Source organism: Rhodamnia argentea, chromosome 10 (assembly GCF_020921035.1).
Source record: "Rhodamnia argentea isolate NSW1041297 chromosome 10, ASM2092103v1, whole genome shotgun sequence".
Lineage (NCBI taxonomy): Eukaryota > Viridiplantae > Streptophyta > Magnoliopsida > Myrtales > Myrtaceae > Rhodamnia > Rhodamnia argentea.
In genome coordinates, this window is record NC_063159.1 from 3,812,526 (window position 1) to 3,835,947 (window position 23,422).

Below are 23,422 nucleotides of genomic sequence, written 5' to 3' on the forward strand. Positions count from 1 at the left end.
CGATGACGGTGACCAAAAGCAACACAAACTACCAACGAGGCTATACTCCGAGGGGTCAATAGATGTACCGCAAAAGGACAATAGGACATCTATCCCGGCTTGTGCCCGGATGGTAGCTGCTTCTCCTTTTAGTCTTTTGTACCAGTTGTAAAACTAATGGTCGAAGGTTGGGTATGAAGAAAATCTATAGTTACTCGACGACCAAGCAGAGGTACAAATAACGGATTGCTCAAAGGGTAAGACTTCTTCAGAGCAATGAGGAAAGCAAGTAATCAGTGAAGAAGGGGGTGGCAAACTTGTGAGATGCGGACCCAAAATTATGTGACCATTGTTGGGTTGGTGATCCATGAAGGATAAGGAAAGTTCCCTTTTGGCATCGTTGTGAGAAAAAGCGTCGAAGCGCGACAGGCGTGGAGCTGCGCGAGTACTCATGTGAACTTGATAGCAAAGTTCGTATGAAATTGGCGTTTGGAGGCAATCATTATTTATAAGGGATTTTGAAGTAACCGACTCGGGATTGAGATGGCAGTTACTCGGACGTGGGCAATTACATGGATCGTGGCGTAATGCAATACGGAAAATAAGGAGAAAGAAAGGGAGATTTTATTGACGAAAATCGGGATCTGGAGCCGTCTTGATCTCCTCAAGCGGTTCACAGAGTAAACGTTCAAACTTCTTATTTTTATCTATGTACATATTCCTAGTATGACGTCGGTCTACTTCTGCCCGCATAACCCGAGCGCAATCGGCTCGTTTCCTCTCTTCTAAGGAAGTCGCGAACGTTTTCGGTTGATCTTCTATAGAGGATCGACGAGAAAGTATTGTCGATCGCCGACTTCGAGTCTCCTCTAGTTCTCTCTCTATCGCCGGTCTTTGTTGCTCCAGGGTAGCCTCCTTCTTATCTAAAGCAGCAAGCTCGTCGACAGAGGATTGAAGGGACTGTTCTCCTTGAGTTACAAGTTGCCTCGCCTCTTGAGTCTCGGAGCTAGGAGAAAAGAGCTGATCGGGAAAATTCGACTGAGCAAGCACCTTGTCCCGACAACGTCGAAAATGCATAAAGGGAGTAGGAAAGTGCTCCAAGAATGTTTTCAAATTGCAGACTAAGCCTTCAGGAAGCTTCGCGCTGATTTCCTCTTTGACCGACCACTCCATCACGGATTGGATGTTTCAAATATTCGATGGGTTGTCAACAAAAGAGGCTACCCCTGAATGAACAAGGTCGAGGGAGCAAGATAGCATGATTCCCAGCTTGCTGAAAATCTCTGAGTCAGGTGAGCTGCTTGATTCAGGCATACTCGGGTGATCTGAAGAGCGAGAAGATCCAGCGGGATGAGCTTGAACGTCTTCGATGGGCGACGGAAGAAGAGAAGCAGCGGGAAGATCCCGGATAATATCCGCAGATGAAGGGTCTTCAGGTGTTGAGGGACCTTCAGCTATTAAAGGAGCTTCGACCATCGGGGTCGGGACAATGGCAAGGGTCATCGAAGAAGGTTCCCCTTGAGGCTCTATAGGCGAAGGAGCCGCGGGTTCGGACGGATCCTTAGCAATGGTAATATTGCTAGACCCCCCAATGAGTGGATCAAGATCTACCAAAGAATCTTCAGGACAAACGGTTGGAGACGCTTCGACAAGTCGAGGGACTATCGGAGATTCCACCGGAGATTTGCTCTTCTTCGCTATCATCTTTCGCCGTTTAAGAGAAGTGAGCGTCTCCTCATCGGCTCCGTCGTCAGAATCGTCACCTAACAACGAACATAAAGCAAAAATCACCTCGGGCCAGTAACACTGCGAAGACCGGGAAGAAAGAGACCCACCCGAAACGGTCGTCGGACGTTTGCGACCACCAATCGAGAGGGCTCTGGTGGCACCCTTTTTCCTAGTTTTCTTCAAAGCGGGACCAAAGGGCTGTATCCGGCTACTCTAGAGGATGGATGAGATGGCATCTTCGAAAGGGCTTTCGAAGGCAAAGGACGTCCACCAGGTCGTAAACTCGGAAGTCACGCCAGGGCTAGAACGAAGTATTGTTGGGATAACCCCCGAAAACCACCGGTACATCATGGTGGTAATCTCGGCACAGCGGGTGAACGGTTCGTCAATCTTGATATTATACATCTTCTTGTCCATCGATGGGAAATCCATGAGATAAGGGATAGGCATAGGCACCGCCTGTCGAAGACCGAATTGCCTAGCGCAGTAATGAGGAGAATATGATTCGAAGCCTGGATAGAACCTACCCTTAAGACATAGCCGGATTGGAAGGTCTCTAGGGAATAGGACAAAGGTCCAAAAATCACGGTGGTTGAACCGTTTCAAGGTTCGAGAGTTGAAACAAGAATTGAACTCGTCTGAGCGGTAAGGAAAGAAATCTATTCGATCAGCCTCGTGAGACAGAAGTCGTCGAAGGAAGAACCGAAAAGGCTGAACATCACCGGGGACCTTTGAGGGGACAGCTTGGAGTAGTCGTATACCAAGCTTCAAAGGAACCATGTTGGGATTGAAGGAAGGGACGCTCTCAAACATGAAAGGGAAGTAGAATGCAATCCAAGATTGAAGAATCCAGAGCGGCCCCGACAAGACACCATCCTCTTCCGAATTCGACATTAGCCGAGCGGCATAAGAAACACTCCTGTACGAGACGCAAGAGCAAGAGGGCCAAGGGCAACAAGATTCCCTTTTGCTAGAAGTAGGGCGAGATCGTAATAGTCCTTGGACACTTTGAGTGTTGGGCTAAAGAATAGATATTTCGATGACCGAGTTAAAAGAAGGAAGGTCATTCGTTCCTCGAGGGAAACATCCCCCGGACGTTTTACTATGGGCATCGATAAACTTCCCATAAGCAAGAGAATCGTCAGAAATGGGGCAATCCTTAGTTTTTCCTAGATTCTTGACCGAGGCCCCATAAGGAGAGAGACCAGCTATGACGAAAGTATCTAGAAGGGTTACAGACATGGGACCCCACGGGAAGAAAAAGCAATTAGTGGAGGAGGACCAAAAGCTTGTAACGGACCCCCAGCGAGACCTCTATTCAAATCATGGGACAACATGCCGACCTCAAGTGCTGTCCCGATTTGCGCTGTTTCCCGGAGGCCAACTGTTGGAATATCCTCTTGAAGCCTTTGGAACCAAGTATAAGCCCTGTCATCAAATGACGGAAAACTCCTAAATCGCCGAGCCGGCATGGACCAAATGTCCTTTAGCGAAGAAGCTTGAATGGGAAGCTGCTCGTCGGCCCGCATTGGAAAGCAAGACCGAAGAGATGATGGAATGTGGTGGTGATCATGGAGACTAGGCCCGAGAATGAGACCGGCGTGCTCTCGTCGAGAGTTCAACAACTTGAGGAAACGGTGATCGGCGTTATCACTATTGATGATCCCATCGAAGCGGGCGATGAGTTGGTGAGAAAGGAACTCGGGAGTTTCGGTCGCCATGAAAGCTTGGAATGCTCAGAGAAAGGGGTTTAGGGTTTAAGGGAAAACCGCTGATGAAGAAAGACGACAATTGGGAGCTTTTTTAAGATCCTTAAAAAGCAAGATGAAAAAGGCCGGTGCACGGTACGAAGTCGAAAAGGTTGCGCTTTGGGAAAAGAGATCAAAGGGAAAGCGTAATCATCATTTGTATAGCTGGAGATCACCAAACCAGAGGAAGATATTTTAAAAGAGGTAAATCTTCGATTTACATCTTTTAAGGGGGCATATGTTGACACTTAAAATAATCCAAGAGAGACTCGTGACAAGCACGTGAGGAAGCGATAATCAGCTACGGGAAGGGACACCGAAGCAAGGAACGTATCAATCAGAAAGGTGCCACGTGTCGGGATAAATTCTGGCGCCACTTCCTTCTAGAGCAAGAAAAGCGCGCGGAGGGAGGCCACGATCGAAGCGGTTGGCGGTAATCCCCACGAGGTAAAAAGAAAAGGCGCGAAGACTAGGAAACCGTCATCCACGTGGCTTATGGAAAAGAGCAAAGCGTGGGGGCAAAGGAAGAAACCGCTCAGCGGTTACCAAAGAGCTTGCCTATAAATACCTCGCAATAGCAAGATACAAAGACACGACAAATCCAAAACACTTGCATTTTCAAACTAGCTCTTAGCTCTTAACCTTTAGCCTTTAGCTTAGCCTAGCAGTAGCTTTCGGATCCCCGTCGTCGATTCAATTCCGGCGAGTATCATATCCAGAGTTAGGTGTCGTCGATTAGATTCCGGCATCTACTCGTTAGGTTCAGCACCGTCGATTAAATTCCGGTGTTGCACCCTTCACCCATCCTGTCCAATACCGTCGATTCAATTCCGGTATTGTGTCCTATAATTCCCCGTGCAAGGCTGTTGATTGAATTCCAGCATTGTGTCCTACGTTATTTCCCGATCCTGTCGATTCAATTCCAGGGTCACATCGAAGTTTGTCAACATATCGTCATCATTGCGCATTGGGCCGTCGAAGTTGTCGAAAGCCTGTTCGTAACGCGCCCTTTTGTGTAAATCTATTGCATTTGACACTCTCTGTCCAAAACCGACCCTTAACCCCTTTTCGGAAAACGAACGGATTAAGTTCGATAAAAGATTCTCGCGTAAGCAACCTTCATTGGGCCATAGTCAATCCGGGCTTAGAACCCATAACCAAGAAAGCCTTGTCGAGAGATTTTAACGCGCAATGGATACTAAATTTACTAATGAATAAAGCATAAATATCATGCACATCTAACATCAAGTGATAAGCTATGCCAATCATAATAAGAAATGAATAGATTCATTTTACAAATGGTGTGATTAAATTAATTGATTTTCTTTGTTGGATATATTCATATGTCTATATCTAAGGTTTGCGTAAAACTACAATCAATAAAATTTTCGTAATTCTACCTTCTCAAAAGGAGGGATATGAAATTGTTTTTACTTTCTTAGGGATCATGAGATTGAATCTAACTATAAAAAGAATGCTAGACTGATAAAAAGCTCGCTTATCTTATAGTCGGACGTGTAATTTAGACATAATGTCCCAACTATAATAGAATGAGGCTTTTAATGATCATAGCAAGCTTAAAAAAACCTAGAGGTTGGAAAATAAAAATGGCATAAATCAGGCCGATATCATATAGATTAGTAGGTAAATACCTCTTTCTAATATGTATTAATTTATACTTTTATCCTTGTGTCCATATTCTAGAAGTGATGAGTTGTTGAGGACATTTTGGAAAGAAAAAAGATTTCCCTCAAAATAGGCATATCTCTTTTCATCATTGTGATTTGTTCAATGTGGCCATCGAACTATTCTAAATATTCAATCTAATATATGAACTTTCAATTTGTTTAATTTAGTCCCTCAACTCTTCATAGAAAGTCTTCAGTTTTCATAAATGTTGTATTGTTTGGAATTTAGGATATCTTTACATCAACCCATTTCCTATTTCAATAAAAAAAAAAAATATGACCATCTTTTGTATTACCTTTTTACTTTTTTGGTCTTTACAAATATTAGGATAGTTCATTTGAGTATATTTTAGCTTATAATATTCATAATAGTGAAAGTAAAATCTCATTTAGAATTGCATCGAGTTGATATTTTTGTTATTTTTATTTCCTGATTTACAGATCAGACTAAATTTAGTAAGAAAGCATGACGTTAAAAATAAGTTTTATCTATCTAAAAAATTAGGAACAAGTTTCAGAATAATTTAACTGCGAGGAGTCTATAGATAGATTGGTATCGTCATTAACTATTCTTAGGAAATCACTTCTTTTTAGAATAAAATGGATGTAAATCAATATCACTCTAAATGGTTATATTTTGACTATATTGAATATCATAAGTAAAAATATATCTACATGGGACTATAGTAATATTTATATAGCGTAAATAATAGAATAATTGTGAAAATTTTGGAATAGTACTGAACAATCGATTTGACTTTGTTATGGGAACTAAATTGAACAAAATAAAAGTTTAGGTATTGTATTAAATATTTATGAATAGTTCAAAAATCATATTAAACGAACTAAAAGTGAATGAATGATTTTGTATATTCAGTTAGAATTCAGGGATTATTTGTATTATTATTTCTAATTATACTTGTAACTCGTTGCAATTTGTGTCAACAACGCATGAAAATTTGATTGAAAAAGCTAAAATTGCGTGCCGTAGCTCACGACAAAGAGAACATAAAAATTCGGCATGTCATTTTATGTAATATTTGTATCTTTCTATTCATATTTTGTGTTTTTTCTCGTGTCATATTCTCGATGTGTGAGTAGATTATGCCTAACATTACCACATATATTCATTGTGTATTACGCGAATTGTCACGAGTTTCCAATAGGCATTTGCCAAGCACGTGTTTCTAAAAAGTCTACGATTTTTATCTCTCACTTTTCTCACGTTACATGTAAAAAATACTTTCAAAATCAAGCCATTTCATACTAAATTTACCAAATGAATAGCCTTTGCAACAAAATTCATTTTGTTCTACAATACACAAATAAACAAATAGATAAATTGATTTTCCCAATCGAACCTAACGCGCCTCCTTAATCGTCGGTTGTCCGTCGGATGCCAGCTTGCCACGGTCCTTGTATGGCAACTTAAATCATCTTCCTTCATCGAGATATTTATTATATACGAAGTTGGGTTGGGCTGTCTTCGTAAGGCTCCGTTTATTTAACGAAAAGTAATAATTTTAAAAATGTGTTTTTTAAATTATATATTTTTGGCGAATCAAACGGGTTCGGTATTAAAATGCCTTGATGCTACGGCAAAATGTGATACTTCTATCGGTTGTAGGATCATTCGGCCTTGTCGCCGGTGGTGACTGGTGTTTAGCCAAAACCTTTGAATTTAGGGTTTTTCTTGTCGGATTTTATCCGTGAAGAATTTGGAGAGAAGTTTCCTCAAATTGGTGAAATTGCCGGAATCTAAGGTCGAGAAGGAGGAGGTTGCATAGATTTCCGGAGGAAGATGCTTCAGATTCGATTGAAGAGGGACCCGATCTCCGAGGGTGGCGGAGGGTTGAAGCCGTCGCCCGTGGAGACCGTGACGGTCGCTTGTCCCGACCACCTCGTCCTCGCCGACCTCCCGGTGGCGAAGGGCCTCGGGTCCGTCGCTGCCACCTCGCTCGTGAGGCCCGTCGGCCGCAAGTCTCGCCGCCAGCTCGGCGAGCGCGTCCACTTCTGCGTTCGCTGCGACTTTCCCATCGCCATCTATGGGCGCCTGGTGTGCATTCTTTGTTGCTTGATCGAACGAGTGGATGTCAGGGCCTTGGTCGCCTTGCTAACAGGTTTATTCCTTGTTTTTTGTTGGCAGAGTCCCTGTGAGCATGCCTTTTGTCTGGACTGTGCTAGGAGTGATTCAATCTGTTATCTGTAAGTACGTCTTTCCTATGGCGCTCGTTACGACAAAATGCATCTCCTTAAGCAATACTGGGTACGGTTTGCGCTGTCTAGTTGGTGTAATTTTAGTGGATCCGGGGTTCTGAAAATGAAGACGAGTGCAAACTCTGGCTTGATAGAGCAGTCTCCATGTATACATGAAACTTAGACTAACCCCCCAATTAAACAATTGTGAAAGGAGACCTGCTTTAAGAATCATCATTTAGTATCTCCTCTGTCATATCTTCCTCATCTTATTGTACTGCCCTGTAATATATCTTTGCCTGCCAAGTTCTTTGGTTCCTCAACTGATTCCTATGTTTGACACTGTAAGTTTCTCGGTCACCTCGGGATAACTAGAATTTTAGTCGGAATATCAGTAGTAAATGGTCTGCATGTGACGTGACTATGGTAGATGTTAGATTCTCAGGCCGACAAGTAATGGCGTAAGATAGAGAAAGAGAATGGACTAGCTATGACAAGGTGCGAGTGCAGAAGGATCTGGATCAAATGTAGCATTAGGAGCATCAGCTGCAATGACAATATTCTGGATGTTTTCACTGGATTTTGTGTTTAGGATACTCAAGATCCTCAATGTGAATGAGTATCCTCAATGTGTAGATGGTCACTGGTTGGGATGGAGTGTATGCATCTTCTAAGTAATCATGATCATGTAAACTGAGTTTTTGATATGCGGAATTTCTGTGTTTTGACCATCCAATAACTACATTTAATGGCTGAGGCTAACTCAATTTTTTTTCATTAGTCAGGAACTCTACAGTAAAGGCACATTCTTCTGTTGATCTGTTTGTGTCAGAATTCCCAACTAGTTATGCAATGGCGATTTTTCTGCTGCTTCTGAGATTTTTATGTTGATTTTAGTCAGTTTGCATGGTGTGTGACCTATTATAATTTGTTAGTCTCTTACTGGATCCTATTTTCTAGTCAAGCAGCTGAAGTGGAGTGAACTGGAGAGTTTATTCATGAATGGAACGGACTGTGTTGAACTTTTGTTTGCCCACTTGGATTTATATACCCATACCCTGCCTGCCCTCTACATGAGAGCAATGTAATTCTAGGTGACACAAATGTCACATGCAATTTTATGTTGGGTCCTATAGTTGGTTCAATGCATTAGTCAATTATTTTCTTTGCTGGGATAGAAAAATTAGGTCAGATTTTATTGGTAAATTAGATTGTGGCTTTTGGGACAGGATGCCGAGGGTATCTCTCTTTGCAATGATCTATTAGCAAAACATAACAGAACGTAAGCAAGTTCAGTGCTTGCAATGGGAAGATAAATGTACCAGGTACTTGCAACGGGAAGATTAATGTTTGCAAGAAGCAAATTGCTTTGTCTAAGGGTAGACTTATTGCTTCTTTGCTACCATTTGCAAGGATAGCAGAACAAGAGCAAGTTGAGTACGTGCAAAAGGAAAAATCATTGAAGCACATTGCTTTTTGTAAGGGTAGACTGATGCTTCTTTGTTGCCATTAGCAAACTATTGGTGGGGGTATTTTACTATTCTTCACCTGTTTCTTAATTAAAATGTAGCAGCTGCAGAAATTATAGCCTTCAGGGCAACGAACAGTAACTACATTTTGAAAATTTAATTGTAGCAATCATTTCTAGCATTGAAAACTTTATGAGATCATATTGACGAGTGAGCTGAATAAATAGTTAATTCTTTGTGTGACGCAGGTGTGATGAGCGTATACAGAAAATTCAGACCATAAAGATGATGGAGGGAATCTTTATATGTGCAGCACCCCACTGTCTGAAGTCTTTTCTAAAGAAAAGTGAATTTGAATCTCATATACATGAGACCCATGTTGACCTTCTTCAGCCAAATGCTGAAAAGGAAGATGGAAATGAATCAGATGCACGCGGTATCAAACAATCTGCTGCTTCTGATTCTACTGCACGAGCTCCACCGAGGCCTGTCTTTTCTCCTGGTTCATCACAGCTTCATGATCGTGACGACAAGGCTCGCCATCAGCATGGTAGAGAACAGCCTCCTCCAAGGCCAATTATGCACCAGAAGCCACCGGCTTTCTTAGGGCAGGTCCAAAACAATCCTTCAGATTTGCAAGCAGACAACCAACGTCTTCCGGGGTTTGATAGGCGCTTCCATATGGATGCGCAGGGTGGACCACAACAAGAATCTAGCCATTTCCCAGAGAGACAGCCTGGAGTTTTATCAGACTCTCCCTTTCAAGAATACCCTCTGCATTCTATTCAACAACCAAACTTTGTTGTGCCATTACAGTCCAATCAAATGCTGACGCCCCCACCTCCTTTCAGTTTCCCTCCTTTCCCCATGGAGGGAGCTCAACCATTTTTTCCCGCACCCTATGATATAGTGCGGCAGGATTCAGCTCCTGAAGGTGGTCCAGAGCCAGGTTCATTGTTGGGATTCCCACCAGGTCCGCCTGGTGGTGTGAACTTCATGGCCGGCTATCCTCAGCCATGGAACACTGGGATGGCTGCACCATTTGAACCTCCAACAGGAGGCCAAGGAGCTGGAGATGGTTATGCAAATCCTGCAGATGTCCAAGGAAGAATCCCGTTATACCAGGGTGAATACATGCGAAATTCAGGAACATTACCTTTGAATCCTCCTCCCCCACCTCCTTTAGCTAGCAAGGGTATGGAAACTGCTCGAGGAGGTAGCAGTGTCGATGTAAGAGATGGCAAGGGAATATTGGCACCACAACCCTTGCCCCTTCCACCACCACCACCGCCGGGACCTCCATCTCACATTTCGCAGATCCAGCGGGGCAAGTTCTATCCGGGCGATATGGGGCATGAGGGACAGGGTTATGGGTGGCAGCAAGAGAACCGGGATAGCTTCGGGAGCAGTCACGAGTAGAGATGCCAATTTTCCATAATCTTATGTATCCCTGTTTTTTATAGCACTGAACTGATTGATAAAGCTTCATCTGTAATGCTGTTTGACGGTATTGGTCCCCAGTCACTGTATTCTTGGCTTTGTTCCTTGTTCTGCCTGAAGCCACCCTCAAATGCCAAAGCAGGTTGCCTATTTGATACTTTCACCTTTTTATTGTTAGCACGCGGACCGTTTATTTCAACCATTGCTGATACCAGGGATTCCCGTTGCAGTATTTCTTCTTTTCAAATACAATCTTTGCTTTTGCGATATGACTGTCTCCTCCCTAGGTTCACATTGGGGAATGGAGAATTACCTTATTTTACTTCGGTGCTGATATTCAGACTGAGCTATAGAGCGTGCTTATGTCATAGCCATTCAGGTAAAATGAGCAGTGAACAGTGTGCCGACTTGCACTGTTAGAACAAGCCAATCATGTCAAATAATGTCCTGGATTGCGAGGTGTCAACTAAATTGTCCTGGGATCCTGGACAGGAATGATTCATGATCCTGGAACAACCACAACATTTGACAATTTTGTGCTAGGATGTTCTCAGTTGCTTGAAATCCCCCATGGTCAGTAGGTGATCACGATATTGTTCATCATTACACTGCTTCTTTGATTCTGCTCTTATAGGATTGTTCGAAGTGACCAAAAATGTGTTGCCTCTGGTTTTGTTAGTACTTCTCCACAAGTAATTCCAGTTAACGTAAGTCAGGAAACGATAACAGAAATTTACTGTAGACAGCTTCTAGTTCACAATGTCTACAGCAGTTCGCCTACATAAACCATGACAAATATCAATTACAAGGATATTTACTTGAACTTGCACCAACCAATGTTCACACACCAATTGATCAACCACAGAAGCGATTTGGTCAATCCAATAACACGTTAAGAGTGAGAGACGCAGAGAAATGCTTATCATACTTCAAGCCTAGCCCCAAAAGAAATTAAAATTTGTATGAATCGCAAGTACATACAAGTTTACTTTTTCATGCGTTCAACGAACAAGAAGGATGCTCTCCAGATACTCAACACAACATTTTTGCCCCAGTTGAAAGGTACCGTTGGACAGACTCCTCATAGAAGCTCCAGATTCAGGCTCCAACTTGATAAGCAAAACACTATATTGACCCCCCCAAAAAAAAATGGCATATAGGGAAAGGAAAAAAAAAAGCACTCAGAGCTCACTAATAATCTTGTCCACTCCAGCATCTTGGAAAAATGGAATGGAATGGGAGACAGAGACAGAAAAGGAAGATACAGTGGCTACAGAGAAGGGTGAGAGATGTAGGACATCAACTCAGCTTTTTCTGCTCTGCAATCCATTGCTGAACTTTGCTGATACAACCCTCAGATAATTTCGAGTAAAACTGCACGGCACTGCCATAACCTGCCATGACGTACTTATCAAAATGTCCTTCATGCTTCTCATAGAGAGCTGGAACTGTGAGGATGATGACAAGGCCTGCCATTTGGTGGTACAAGATTTTGAGTGGAATGAATCGGTTAATACAATGCCATAGCAATACGCATTTTGAAATTCATTTTCGACTACCGATTCTGGAAAAGGACAGTGATGATGAAACTTACTTGTGTATCCCAATGTGAGGAAATCAGTCAAGCTGCCAACTACGAAAATCAGCAACAGGGATACAGCAAATTTAAAGAACATCCATGTATCTTTACCCAAGGCAACATCTTGGAAAACCAAGAGCAGAGCATTTATATGAGTTCGAGCTACAGCTACCAGATTGTTCATCATATCTTCTGATATGTGCATCTCTGGTAGTGGTGGAGGTGGTCTGCGAAAGTGGAAACAAACATAAAGTAAAACTGAGTATCAATTGAAAAAGGTTTTGATGTCATCGTATGTAAATGTCATCAGTGGTTCCATGCTCATATGCCATCAAGAAGGAGATACTACTTGCCAGCAATTTCATTTATATGGTATATGTCACCAACAAGAATGAAGTATCTTTTTTACACTTAACAAATCTGCTCTGACTCATTGAATCGATAGCAAACAATGTCACTGGGAAGCTGTATCTCAGATGCAGCCTCAGCACATCAAATGTTCAAGACACAGAGTAGACTATGCCTGCTGGTAACGATTGGATTAGATGCCCAATGCCTTTAAGTTTAAGATATCCCTTGTAGCTCAAACATGCTGCTATGCAAATAATAATGGCTTGCTAATTGTCATCGGGATCCTATAAACTTTGCAGCATGAAAATCAAACTGACCAGTAATCGAGTTGATTCAATTTCAAGCAGTAAGCACCTTCTTCCTGGAGGACTTTAATACGGATCTGCAGTGGCAACAAAGCTTAACACTTCTCTAATAACTAATACATAGAAGAACTTTGAAGTGGAAGAGAATAGCAAGGTGTTTGATTCCTTAGAAATTCTCCCAATTTTCAATCGATCAGTCCCCTTTGCCATCCAACCGTTACACCGTTGAGCATCTGCTTTTCTTCTTGTTAATTCTTTTTTCCTTTGAAACGATTTGTAGTAGGCAATAAATGTGGTCTGGATCTATGGGGCTTAGATGGTGAATATACTCAGATCAAAGACTATTTCTGTGGTAGTGGATCACAAAGAGGAAACAGTCAATGGTAAGAAATGGTAAGATCCTAAATTTGCAGATTCTCAATCAGAATCAATGCCCCACCAGAATCTCTTTAATCAATATCATTCGAGATTGTAACTATATATTGCAGACATAGACAACAAGAGATTCACATCTGATCATCGCATAACTAATGAATCACGCAACCACTAGAAGGAAAACCATGTTTCTGTCAGATGCAGTTTAATAACCACCGAAGTATCAGAGCACGATGAAAATAACGCTCATTTACACTTAGTGCAGTTAACAGAAAGCACTTTACATTAGACTCACCTATTAAGTACAGCCGCAGATTTGGCCCAAAGAAAGAGAATTGTGGTGAGGAGGAGCAGAACACTGGAGGATAGTGATACTAGAGTATATCCAGATATTTCAAACACAACCCAAGCGGCTAGAGTCACTACCAGCGTCCCCCATGTCAATTTTTTCCTCCTCCATAATATAACATCTGCAACTGTTCAAAACACAAACAAAATGGGGAAAATCCACCATTGATTCCTCAACAACATATAATGCGAAAATTCATGGATCAGAGGCAAAATCCACGACAGTCATACATTCAACGGGTAAGTATCAATTTACAAAGAAGAATCAAGAAGACCCATCAACGACACAACACTGCATTCAAAGTCAAGTGCACCGATTACTAACGAAAAGAGAAAAGAAGAAACTTTTAGCAATTGGGCAAGATCGAACGGCCGATGATTGGAAAGCAGAGACGGATTGTAACGAGGAAAAAAGGTAGAAAGTCATACCAAGACCTCCGCCAAGCACTTCATGGACAGTTCTCTGCCGGTTGAACAATCGGTCGGACGGACCCATTTCCGAAGAAAAGATCGGAATCCTTGGAGACCCGTTGTCCTAGAACATCTGAACGTGTTGTTCGGAGACCAGTTCAGAGGAGCAGCCGCAATGCCATGCCTTGGACTCTCTCAAGTTTCTTAATTTTCTTTTTTTCTGTTTCGTATTTATTGAAACCACTGAGTTTAGCGGTATGGAATTAAAGCACCACTCGAAAAATCTTAAAGAACAAAAAACAGGGGATGGATGAATGTTGAAAGTTGAAAGTTGTGATTGGTGGGTGTGGTCTCGCATTTCCAGCCTAAAAGCAGAAAGAGCATCGGTCATTATCACTCATGACCTCTCCTCTCTGGTTCCATCCATGTCCTCTCTTTTTCTCTTCCCTTTCTTTTGTGAGCTAGCTAACTAATAAAGAAGTAAGTAGACTAATAAGGGTGATCATGAACATGATCATCCATATTCACATCCAAGTTTTGATTTTTTTTTTTCTACCTATTAAAAATAAATGTCGGATATTATTCCTAAGTCCAGCGATCCGTAAAAATTATTAATACAGTTATTTATTGGACGTGCGACGTGTGATTAGTTTGTGTAATTAACTTTTTTGGCATGCCAATTACTCGCGAGTTTGTTTGGACATTCCATGTATAAGTTGTAGGAAGCAGTGCCTCTTCAAACGAAATACTCCTAACCAATTACTGAGAATTAAACAAGTGGGATCGTGCAACGGTACGCTTCAACAGTTCATTAATTGAACAACTTGACATGGCTTCAAGATCGGGGAAGAAGACCCCATGGCCATCAATGCGTTATTCTCCCCCCTAAGGGCCACAACTCTGTGTGAACCACAGTAGAATATTGTCTCCCGTCTTCTCTTACTGAGCAAATTTCTAAAGTACTATAACGGATAATTCATTCCGAAGAGAGCGCTCTCTTGGTCCGGTCAAGGTCTCGGCGACCCCTCAACCAACCATGCTCAAGATCAATGTCCCAATTCCACAGGGAAAACACTTGTATAGACCATGTAGAAGCGGATCATTAACAGACAGCGAGTCGAATGCTAGGTAGTAGCTTTCAGCTCTATCCATGACAAGTAATCTGCTAAGATAATCCCAAGATTCACCCTCACGCCTCCCCTGAATTCTACGTAAGAAAGGCATTCACTATCAGGAGCTGCGATAGATTATTTGCACAATTGTGATGAACTTTGAGCCTCAGTGAATGCAATTTATCGATTCTACATCCTCAAATTTCGCAGTTCCTTCCAAAAAAAATTAGAAAGTCAAAACAATATTACGTTCTATCTTGTTTCCTTCTCGGCTTGACTGGTTGCAGCTTCGCTTGTTTCATTCTTGGCTTGACTGGTTGCAGCTTCGCTTGTTTCCTTCTTGGCTTGACTGGTTGCAGCTTCGGTTGCAGCTTCGCTTGTTTCATTCTTGGCTTGACTGGTTGCAGCTTCGCTTGCTTGAGGGGTCACGGTGGTATCCATCAGGCTGGCAGCTATTGCAGCCTTCAAGTCCTCATCTTCCATATCAGAAAGGGTTTGATCAGTTTGATCGATTCTTTGAGGAGGAGGTTGCGTTGTATTGCAAGATTTTATGATTCTCTCGGCATCTTCAGGGGATAGCCACTGGCCATAACCACTGGGGGCTTCGGATGATGAAATTGGGAATTCTCTCGGGAAATTCCCCCTCACCAGGAAAATACTCCACCCAAAGCCTTTGAGTGAGTCCAAATAGGCAGAGAGATAGAACTTGGAGAGATGCTGTGGTGCAGCATATAGGCTGTCGAAGTTATACCACTCTCCATTCACTTTCCTAATGCAGAACCAGTGGTCCTGCAAATGGCATATGAAGGCATTTTCCAGCTCCGGATCTATCTGCGCCGGTTCGGCGACCGGTGAGTTCAGGGGGATGACCAGCAGGTCAAACACCTCTAAAGCCTTTTCTAAAACCTGCAACCAAAGATTCGTGTAATAGTTACTTACCCATGCGCATGTTCGAGAGTAGTGTCAAGTGTACATCATATAAGATTTGTCCAAATGAAAAATCAAATGAGTCGAAACAACCTATAAGGTAACTATTTAAGGACAAATACTTTCCAACTTATCAGAAAAGGTAAGCACATCTCCCCCATATACCAACCGGTTTTCAGGAGGAAAGAAAGAGAGGAGGGAGGGGAAGGAAACGAAAGGACAGAAGGAAAGGAGGAGTGGGGTTCACTTTTAAATTTAAAATGAGAAGTTGTAGAATCTTATTGACTATAGGCAACTCTGAAGAAATGACTCATTATGAACTCTTTTGACCATCACTTTTAGAAACAACAAAGAATCAGCATAGCAACTATTACCACCTTAATCTTCACGTTCAATCACTCAAATGCAGGAAACCTCTTAGCAACATCGTCATCAGATGTACAAATCAGTAGATAGTCGAAGTCCCTGCCATTTATCCAAATTTTCCGACAATAGATAGTTGTCCATCCCCACCATTTCTCCAAATATTTCAAGCATCACATTTTCAGATGATACAATTAATAGAATGCATGCTATACGATGTGTACTCCACCAATCACATAACACGAAATTCACTTATGCTTGGGTTGGGAAAAGAAAGAAGGGGGGGTGGAGGGGGGGTGTTGTTGGGAGATAGAGAGAGGCACTAGAGTAATAACGGTATCTCAATGTTATTAATATCTTCTTTTAGTAAATTTCTCTTCTAATTGCCTTGTGGTATAGCTATACTACCTAGCTCATTCATAAAAGAGCAAGCGCTACCAGTGGTGAGATCATTTCTTGAGCCCGGAAAGCAGAAAGGAATCCCATTATTATCTTAACAAAATTCTTAACTCCTTCTGCAGCTTTCTTTAGCAACTGTCGGGATGCATTAACTCAAAAAAAGAACTTGTCAGATACTTACGTGTTAATTACTGGTTTGAAGCTGCCAAAGAGACTATCATTGACTCAAAAGCTAACATGGTTATGTCCACAGCATATTTTACGAATATGCGTTAAATACGCCATAACAGGATCAAAGCATCGTGACAAAACAAAGGTGGAAGAAACTTCAGAATTTGACAAAACTGTCAAGCAGATCAGAGTTACACCATGACTACACCTATACTGAGGCAAACATGATGATCCATTGAATTTCACACCCACAGCTTCTTCACAAGATGCACCATTTGAGTTTGTCAATACATACAAATAAATAAGTTCCACTACTGAAATGTGTCTTCTCTTCTGGTAATGTAGAACTTAAGCATGTATGTTCAATTTTTTTTTTTTAAAGCATGTATGTTCATTTGACAATATGTAGGCAATCTTACAGTACAATATATGGTTAGTGGAGAAAAAAAGAGAAAAACTGGAGAAAGGACTCCTAAGATGCTTTAAACCACCTAACAAGCCCAAGTGATCACTTTCGGTAAATTATCTATCACAAGAGGATTGTTATTCTAACTTAAGCACAAAACTCTAGTCAACCTTATAAAAGTCACAAGCATAACAAACAGGGCAAAGTTACCGAATAAAAAGGACGACATATAAGTTGAATTTGAAAGAAAGACTACACAATAACAATTTACATCAGATTGGACAGGATTCGCAACCTGCACATGAGCACTGGCATGCACACACGAGCTGAGCTCTAGATGTGTGCAAACATAAAAAACCAAATAATGCCTGTTTGTACAAAAGATAATATGTGCCTAAATGCAGAACCGGAGCTATAAATTCCACAACCACGTCATGCAGAACATAGTGACATCAATACGCACTGCACAGAATCATAATTCAAGGTAGAGGTGCAGTTAATGTGCAACATCATGTTTGAACCATTGGTCGTGAAAAATTGCTCTAATTGCAAGGCTAGGAAGCTGAGTCTTCCATTGGAAGTTGGAAGCATACGCTCTTAATACTAAACCCAAATTCATGACTTGTTTTAAGTATTGGAACATTGTCTCAAGCGCCCAGGTGAACATTTTTCAGTAAACAGCTCGGCCGGCCAGCCAGTTGTCAAATATATGAAACTTGTTAGCAACCACCCTGAGGACACTAATTAAGCTTCATCTAATGTAATTGGAAGATGTAAACAACAGCTATTATCCATCAGACTCATCATTCTTCCTTGCCACTTCTATCCACGTCCTACCACACTTAGTCGGACAAGGCTTGGTTTATTGTTGTACCACCCCCCCTCCCACCAAAACCTTTTCCTTCTCTTGCTGTAGCTCTGTTTGTTGGATGATACAGACATCAAATTTCTGCAATTAAATTATTTTCTATGGCTTTGTCAACTGTAGATACTCCACAAAGTTCGATCTTTTTATCTTTTAGTCGACAGCTATTCGTGTAATGTCTATACAACTGAAAACAACCCTGAAGAGATTCAACAATGGGAAAAATTATCCATCAAGTCTAACCAACAATCAAAATGTCAAGGCCCCGAGAGCAATGTAACACACAAATGCCTACTTACATAGTTGCACTGCCAAATCATGCTGGTAGTCCCCTATTTCTTGTCAGGTAAACGCAAAGAACCTTACAGCCCGTTCATTAAATTAGGATTTGGCTGGTTAAGCATCACATTAAGCACAAAAGACTACAAGTTTTACTCCATCTCTTGTGGATTCACAAAGAAGTAGATTACCTTTGGTATCATACGCATTAGCATCCTCATCAATATTTGGAGCCCCTCACATGCTCAGAGACTGTTCGATATAGAGGTTTAAGGCTATGTTCTTGTATATCTTGTGATTTTATAATCTTAGTTTATTTTTCAGCCACAACTACATTTAAAAAAGAGGACCTGAAAGAACAAAATTCTAGAAAGTCAAAAGCCAGGCAGAGTGTTTTGACTGCTAATGATATAGAACCTAAATAGATTAAGTGCATATCTTTAAAGCATCATGCTCAGTGATGACGTGTTCTTTTCAGAATTCAGTAAAAGGTGGAGTAGAGAAAAAAAAAAAAAAAAACTGTAGATTGCTATTTCAAATCCAACCCATTTCAATTGATGAGTTGTCGTTTGCAATTTCTTAGGCAATTTAAATTAGTATGTCATCAGAAAAACTCTATGCTTTTCCCCTGTTTACTTGTTGACAAACCCATGATTTCAAAGTGTCATCGTATAAGTAGATAGCATATTAAACATGACATCATCCACCGAGTTAAGCTGTGTATCTGGTCGTTAGGCATTGAAACCGTAACTCTTTGATGGGGAGATAGGAGGGGGAAGGAAAAATGGTGTTGGAGAAGAAAATTTTACACTTTCCTTCCAATACACTCTCGCATAAAGTTCAATTTTCTTTCCAAAATCTTCCAGGCCGACCTCTCATTTTCCCTCTCCCTCTTCCTCTCCCTCTCTCCCAAACAAAACATTAATATAATCTGAAAAGTAAGGCAAAGTGTCATGCAATCCCACAATTTCAATCAATTTAGTTCGCTTTTATTCAACTGCTCCACCCCTATGGATGAACACACAACAAAAAGACGACAACCATCTGTGTAGACTTCCGAAACAAAATAAACATTTATTTATGTATAGTGAAGGGACATAAGCATGCTACTAAGCATTTGATGAGCCATTTCTTGCTTTTTGGAAGTTCTTTGCATTACGTCGATAATGAGGCATATTCCTCCATTGAAAGACGAATCCTTTTGGTAGCAATTCTATACTTTTGCTCATTTCTAATTTAGAGAAGTTCACAATTTCAATTTTGCCCAAAAATCTATAACAGCAAGTGTATTAGTGTCTTCATATACCGGAATTTTTCTTCGACATGATTGTCAATTATGGTACCTATTTCACCGATACCAACAAATTAGTTAGCTACTTTGACATGGTTGTCAATTATGGCACCTGTTTCACCGATACCAACGAATTTGTAGACTAGCTCACTAATTTGGATGCGTGAATCTAGGAGACCGATACACCATGTGCTTGATATAATACAGACACGGCCAAAAAACGTTTGAATCCATGATACAGATAAGAGCACGCATAAGACCTAGATTAGTACTAGGATGATCTAAAAGATCCTAACTACCAGGGTGCATTTGCAGAATACAACATTCCGCGTGGTTGAAAACTAATTACTTGCCATAGGTAGACATCAACATGAATAATCACCATGACGCTTATCCTACATTTAAAGAAGGAAAGCTCCATCTATAGCGAAAGAAGCACAAACAAGGATTTTCAATGCGATAACAACCACTTCATCCGTCATGGAACGAGAGCTCTAATGAACAAGACAACTCAACAGCGCCTGACCAAAGCCATCGAAATCATTCTAAAAGGCCCGATCAGAAAGGTCCAACGAGGCTCAATTTCGAGCGGGGGGGCGAAGAAAGCAGAAGAAAGCGAACCTGGATACTGAAATCGCCGTCCAGTGAGACGTTGTGGGACTCCTGGGAGAGGAAATCGCCGCCCCCGGCGGCGCCCTGCGGCATCATCATCTGGCGCTCCTTGCGGTCGAGATCGGAGGCGAGGGCGGCCAAATCGAACTCGGAGAAGAAGGGGCCCTGCAGGACGGTGTTGACGCAGTGCACCGCGCACAGCTTCGACTCCTGCACCTCGTGGTACAGCATCCCTCCATTGCTGGCTCCCTCCATTTCCGCAAATTGGGGACGAAGACGCAGAGGAGACGAGACGAAACGCAACCCTAGCGATTGGATTTTGGAATATTTCTCTCTCCCTATTCGGGCGATTTTGCTCGTCGATTTTCGTTTTGGATCGTCTCTTTTCCCCATTTTTCCCCTGGACGCCGCGACCGCGAGTCAGCACGTGCCCGCCACGTGTCTGAGGCAACCGTCCCTCCTCCAGTGGATCGGATCGGATCGGGTCGGGTCGGGTCGGTCGTTAAATGGGAGTAGCCTGTCGCCTTTTTTGGGTCTTTTGCCTTGATTACGTTCCTTCCCCATGGATGGGAAAATATCTTTTCTTTTCCAATTTTGCACGCCATTCTTTCCTCCTTTCTTCCTTCGTTTGTGAATTTCGCTCGATACTTTCTCCTTCCCCTAAAACAAAAAAAAACCAATCTAGTCGGGATCTCCTATAATCATGGATCGGGCGACCGACCCACGAGTCTATCTCGATCCATTTAGTGCAATGACAGCCCGAACACAAATTTTGACGAGTCGAGAAGCGATCATCTTTTAGTTGATGAGTAGGATTTGATTCCGCTCTAGCCACGCCCATCCCGCTTGATAAAAATGTTTTATCTTTATTTTCTACTTATTGGCAGGCCTCAATAATAAGTGAGGTCGATGCTATTCTAATCTCGACTTACCCCAAAGATCATCTCTCGCATGTATATCAAGGAGGTCCCTTTTTTTTCCAATTTTTAAGGCAAATCTTGTACAAACAACATGGAGACAGAGCCGCATTTACCTGTCGGTTTAAATGCAAACAATAATGTGATTGACCTTCTCAAATTGCATATGGCGGAAGAACTTGACAAGTCGCGATTTATTGAACTGACTTTGGGCACGTGACGAATCAAAGCCACTGGTCAGTTACTTGGCCTAACGCTGGTAAAAAGTCAAAGGTCATGTCGCACGAAATCGGTGTTGACTCCGTTGACATTAAATCAAAACTACTCAGCCTTGGTTTTCCACTTCCAGATTCCTCGTAGATAGAGGAAGAAACGAGATTATTTTAGCTTAGAGTTGGCATTACAGGTAGGGATATGTCTCGGTAGTTCCACCAAGCAATGGCCTAGGACCTGTCCAAATTGCGATATCGACGACGGAGAATCAGGTCCGGCTGAGTTCGTTGCCCGGCCAAAACCCCAAGATTCCAATTTGACAGCAACGATCACAACTCTGGCGCAAAGTACACTTCATCCTACAATGAACACTCGAGTGCAGTTAAAAAATCCGAACGAAGATCTCATTACAAGGAGTTCCAGTAAATCTGAGATTGTATCACATTCCTACTTGAACAAATCAAACAAGCCAACAAAAAAAAATCTTAAGACTCTGCTATTTGAATTAGAACTAGCTGCTGCATCAAGCCGGGCTTCTCATCAGAGTAACATTTAATCATCTGTGGTCCAAGACTACTCACAACACTACAACTTCTCGAGGTTTGATTTGACAGTAATCATCTACAAGTTCTTGAAATGTCCAAGTCTATAACGATGTATTCTCCAATCCATGTTTAGAGCTTTCTTCGTGCCAGCTACATCTTATCTGTAAAAAAAACATCTCTTAAGAGAAAAAGCTAACTATTTACTCTCAATTCTCAACCATCGGAGCACCTCGAAAGATAACGGTCGCTCTAAACATGACCATTTTGCTCAAAACAGAGAACCTAAGATCAGCGCTTTTTAATGGCAGAGCCAACTTATCAAAAGGCTGAAGATATAAACGTAGCCAGATATTTCCAAGCGAATCCATTCGCTCCTCGGACAAAACCAAGAGTTGAAGGTAACAGCGGAACGGCAATAATCTTGAAGCAACACAAAGAATCGTCATCAAGACGAAGAAAAATGACTCATCGAGCCGCTCGCTCCAAAGGGCGGAGACTGAAGCGTGAGGATCACGCGGAAGGAAGGGATTGCTATCGCAACGAAGAAAAACAAAAGAGAGTGAGACTGAGAGGTTTAGCGAGACTTAACAGATCTTTGTTCAAGAAGATGGAAAACAATAGCAAAAAAGCAGGATTCGATCCGTAAGATTTCATGAGCTTCGCCATTTTCAGCTGCCTCGCCAAAATCTCATTACAAGAAGGTCGACCGTTCCATCATATGTGAGCGCCAGGCGATCCTAAATCTCCTCATCTTAGATACGAAAAGCTCTATTAAACTCAATAAGAGATAGAGCGCTGCGCCTAACACTAATAACTTTAGCACTTAATGTAAGTATTCTCTTTTACTGTTGTATTGGAGAAATTGGCGTTGTAAGGAAAGTTGAATCTTATAATCAGAATACCTGTGTAGATGCCAGAATTCCGAGAAAAATTGCCTCAGTCTCACTCTTTGCAGATCTTTCCTTTCATTTGTGAAATCCAAGCTCTGCGATTGCATTAGAGGTAGCTGCTACAGTTCTTCAAAACAAAACTGATTGAATTGAGTTGGTGATACATTAAACTAGACTTCCCATCAGAGTTAGACTTAATTCACCAATGCTGAACACGTACTTGTCTACCATGACATGAGACATCTTGTCTTTTACGACTACTTGAAGCTGGCCCTGTCCATCAGGAGTATAATTGGAGGAAAGACACATAATACCATACAAAAATCCAAAAATCCAGTCTATAATGATGTATTCTCAATTCCATGTTCAGAGCTTCCAACTGATTTAGTCGAATCTTCAAACCAGCTGCATTGAAGCCACTGACTATTTACTGTATACATTTAGATGTGGCACTCACAAAAACTGTAGCTAATCTATTGAGTATCCCTCAACTGGTTTCGGCCTACCGTGGCCATCGTCAGGAGAGCGGTATTAACCCTCAACCAGTTTTGGCTAAAATTGGAGCATTAATATGATCAAATTAAAGTCAGTTTTGTCCCTCCACTGTGGTGTTCTCCTCCACGCTTCTTCTTCTTCTCTTCTCCTGCTTTCTCTTCTCTTGCTTTCACAAGAAAGCTTCTTCTTCTCCCGCTTCTTCTTCTTCTCAAATGTTCTCAAATGTTCTCATTCCCCCGCCCGTCCCTCTTTCCCATCCTCCATCATCCAATGCCACCTTAAATTTTTGCTCAAAACAGAGAACCCAACACTAGATCTTC

At 41.8% G+C, this 23,422-nt stretch overlaps 3 protein-coding genes across 5 annotated transcripts; 1 reads left to right on the forward strand and 2 right to left on the reverse strand.

The window, feature by feature from the left end:
* Window positions 1–6,746: 6,746 nt before the first annotated feature.
* On the forward strand, window positions 6,747–10,405 carry LOC115741987 (E3 ubiquitin-protein ligase HAKAI homolog). The gene is made up of 3 exons (XM_030676053.2): window positions 6,747–7,199; window positions 7,290–7,348; window positions 9,057–10,405. The coding sequence occupies exons 1-3, from the start codon at window positions 6,945–6,947 to the stop codon at window positions 10,225–10,227; spliced, it is 1,485 nt and encodes a 494-aa protein (XP_030531913.2). The 5' UTR covers window positions 6,747–6,944; the 3' UTR covers window positions 10,228–10,405.
* A 779-nt stretch (window positions 10,406–11,184) lies between these two features.
* Window positions 11,185–14,056, reverse strand: LOC115741977 (reticulon-like protein B12). Its single transcript, XM_030676038.2, has 4 exons — window positions 13,636–14,056; window positions 13,154–13,334; window positions 11,843–12,054; window positions 11,185–11,717 (listed from the first exon to the last, which is right to left on the reverse strand). The coding sequence occupies exons 1-4, from the start codon at window positions 13,700–13,702 to the stop codon at window positions 11,548–11,550; spliced, it is 630 nt and encodes a 209-aa protein (XP_030531898.1). The 5' UTR covers window positions 13,703–14,056; the 3' UTR covers window positions 11,185–11,547.
* Window positions 14,057–14,825: 769 nt separating this feature from the next.
* Window positions 14,826–20,412, reverse strand: LOC115741976 (ataxin-3 homolog). Of its 3 annotated transcripts, none has more exons than XM_048271189.1 (3): window positions 20,052–20,412; window positions 15,142–15,635; window positions 14,826–15,093 (listed from the first exon to the last, which is right to left on the reverse strand). In XM_048271189.1, exons 1-3 carry the CDS (start codon window positions 20,295–20,297, stop codon window positions 14,982–14,984), a joined length of 852 nt encoding a protein of 283 aa, XP_048127146.1. In that variant the 5' UTR covers window positions 20,298–20,412; the 3' UTR covers window positions 14,826–14,981. The 3 variants fall into 3 exon arrangements, with proteins under 3 accessions (XP_048127146.1, XP_030531896.1, XP_030531894.1); XM_030676036.2 differs by having other exon boundaries at window positions 14,826–15,042; window positions 15,128–15,635; XM_030676034.2 differs by having other exon boundaries at window positions 14,826–15,635.
* Between the last annotated feature and the right edge of the window lie 3,010 nt (window positions 20,413–23,422).